Source organism: Rhagoletis zephyria, unplaced genomic scaffold (genome assembly GCF_001687245.7).
Source record: "Rhagoletis zephyria isolate East Lansing unplaced genomic scaffold, Rhagoletis_zephyria_1.1 Rzeph_scaffold_01043, whole genome shotgun sequence".
Taxonomy (NCBI): domain Eukaryota; kingdom Metazoa; phylum Arthropoda; class Insecta; order Diptera; family Tephritidae; genus Rhagoletis; species Rhagoletis zephyria.
Window position 1 is genome coordinate 9772 of NW_016158127.1, and position 2876 is coordinate 12647.

General features: G+C 36.0%; 1 protein-coding gene across 1 annotated transcript in view; it reads left to right on the forward strand.

Moving 5' to 3' along the window:
* Window positions 1-243: 243 nt before the first annotated feature.
* Window positions 244-2876, forward strand: part of LOC108362587 (synaptic vesicle glycoprotein 2C) — a 108765-nt gene continuing 106132 nt past the window's right edge. The window contains exon 1 of the mRNA XM_017615626.1: window positions 244-253. Within this exon, the coding sequence (XP_017471115.1) occupies window positions 244-253 (10 nt within the window). The remainder of the gene's footprint in view (window positions 254-2876) is intronic.

The following is a 2876-nucleotide window of genomic DNA, read 5'->3' on the forward strand; positions in this document are numbered from 1 at the left end:
GTACTATCTGAGTATGTATTAATTTGAAGTAGTCTTTAGTCGACCATGTATATTATGTATTCTGTATATTATAAAACAACTACATACATATGTAAGTAATATTAATACAATGATTCCAAATATTCTCACTTGGTTTCACTGCTGGGGCTGCCACTGCTGCTGCTACTCTCCTCAACCTCGACAGGTGTAGCTGGCCTATGCTTATAACGATCCTAATTTAAAAGTTTTTTGGGAATACATATTATGTGTAGTGGTAAGCAGTGCGCGCTTTCACTCATGCACCTGGGTTCAAGCCCTGGTTAAAGCAACATCGCAAAAAAAAATATAGAAAAAGGTTTTTTCTTAACAGCGGTCAATGGCAAACCTCGGAGTGTATTTCTGCCATGAAAAATAGCTTCTCATAAAAATACAATCGCCGTTCGGAGTCGGTGTAAAACTGTAGGTCCCTCCGCTTTGTGTGACAACATCAAGGCGCACGCCACAAGTCGGAGGAGAACCTCGGCCAAATAGTAACATATGTGTAAGCGCCAATCTGTTATTATTTTTATTATTATTATTATTATGACTATTATATTATGCAAAATAAAACCAAAATTGTGTATTTTTTTCTCACTTATCCATAGAATTGAGCACGTATAAATTAACTTGAAACACCAATTTTGCGCGGAATTCTAATAATTTTTCGCGGCTTCTTAATGACTCTCGTATTATTCAAATGTCATTTCAGGCACATATTATGTAGGTGTGTGCAAAGAAATGGTTTAACTGCGGGGCCGTTTCAAAAACTTGGCGATTAATTCACCGCGATTTATTAAAGACACGAACCGATAATTGTTGCACCCTCGAGCTTTTACACGTTCTTTTGCATATGTAAACACATGATTATTATCGGAATAAGTCGAATCTTGAGTTGCCATTTTAGTAGTAATAACTTAAGTTAAATAACCATATTGCGCAGAATAAATGTATTTGCTTATACTATTTTTAAAAGATTTAATTATTTATGTATACAAAAATTACAAACTACAGTAAGTATTAAAAATAACCAAAATGGGAAAGATCTTAACAACTTCACAGGCGAGAAAAAAATAACCAAAATCGGTTAAAAGTAACCAAAACGGCAACACTGAATAGTCTTAAAAAATGTATGTTGGTAGTCGAAACTACTTTGCTGCGCCAACAACCGTTATATGAAAAGCGGCCGTAATTTTAGTCCGATTTCAATAATTTTCAACGTTTTGCTTTTATGTGGCAAGCACAATAAAAATACCGAGTTTGCTACAAATTGGTAGAACGGTTACCGATATATATATATGTGATCATAAGTGGGCGGTGCTACGCCCATTTTCCAAAATTTTCCCATAAACGTATTTCCTGGTAAAGAATTGTGGCAAGCATCAATTTTGAATAAATTAGCTTTAATATTTACTGATTTATCGAAGATTTTGTATTTCTCTAAATTACCGTTATATGGGATGTGGGCGTGGTTATTGTCCGATTTTTTAAATTTTCAGCCATTTAGTATGCTGTACCAAGGCCAACAACTGTGCCAAGTTTGGAAGAAATTGGTGCAGCGGTTACCAAGATATACACATGTAACCATAAGTGGGCACGCCCATTTTTCAAAAATTTATAATATTCTTATTTTTCGTCTGAAAATTATTGTAAATATCAATTTTGAGTGAATTATCATTTTGATCCCTAGAATATGATTTTCACAGAGCAATGGGCGATTTTTTTGCCTCCCCACAAATCGACCCGGCCTAATGTTCATATATTGGTACCTATGTGCAGTTGTAAGACGTATGCTAGGGTGATGTTGAATATGTTATTGTGGCGTAGGCAAAGCTACGTTACAATATATAAATATGCAGTTCCTAGCGGCAAGATACTCAGCAATGCTACACCACAAAATTTCATTTTTCCAAAAGGATATGTGGTCGAACTTTTTTAAACCATACACGTAACGGGAGACATTGTTGAAAATAACATTGATTTTGTGGGAGGAGATTGTGTCAAGCTTGCTGTAGACAAGTTCAGAGTACGTTATGTGGGGCAAGATGAGTTGTCTAGCTAGCTTGTGCCTAGTTTTCAATGGCGTAAATGAGGCAGAGATTCTCAACCTACGCAGAACGGAATACACACTACTGACGACACTATTAATGTGGTCGGAACAGGACAGCTTATAGTTAATGACAAAGCCTAAACTTTTTATCTTGTTTGTAAACATTAAAGAACTGTTACCAGTAAACAATTCAGGGATATTTTCAACATGCACTACACTATTACATATTGGCAACACAAAGGACTTAGAAGCATTTAGGCATAAATAGTTATCACTTGCCCATTGCGATATAGCAGACAAATCACTATTTAGTTTAAAACACAAATCCTCAACAAGACCTACACGACTGGACAAATACACTTGTATATCATCCGCATACGCATGTACATTAATATACTTACATACTGAGAACACATCATTGACGAACATACTGAACAAAAGCGGGCCTAGGACAGATCCCAGTGGGACACCAGCTGACACAGCTTTAAAACTAGAGGAATCATTCTTCGTCTTCACTTTCTGTGCCCTACCCTCTAAGTAACTCATCATAAATTTTAAAGAATTATCAGAAAAACCAAAATAATGTTGAAGTTTCTTACATAAAATATCGTGGTTAACCGTGTCAAATGCCTTAGAGAAATCTAAAAGGCACAGGAGAGTTAAATCACTGTTGTCAAAATGTATTCGTATGTCATCCAGTATTTTCATCATGGCAGTGCAGCAGCCATGCTTTGGTCTAAACCCGGACTGTAGAGGAAATAATAGATTATTGCATTTGAGATTTGGACTGCCATCAAGGACTGAGATTTGG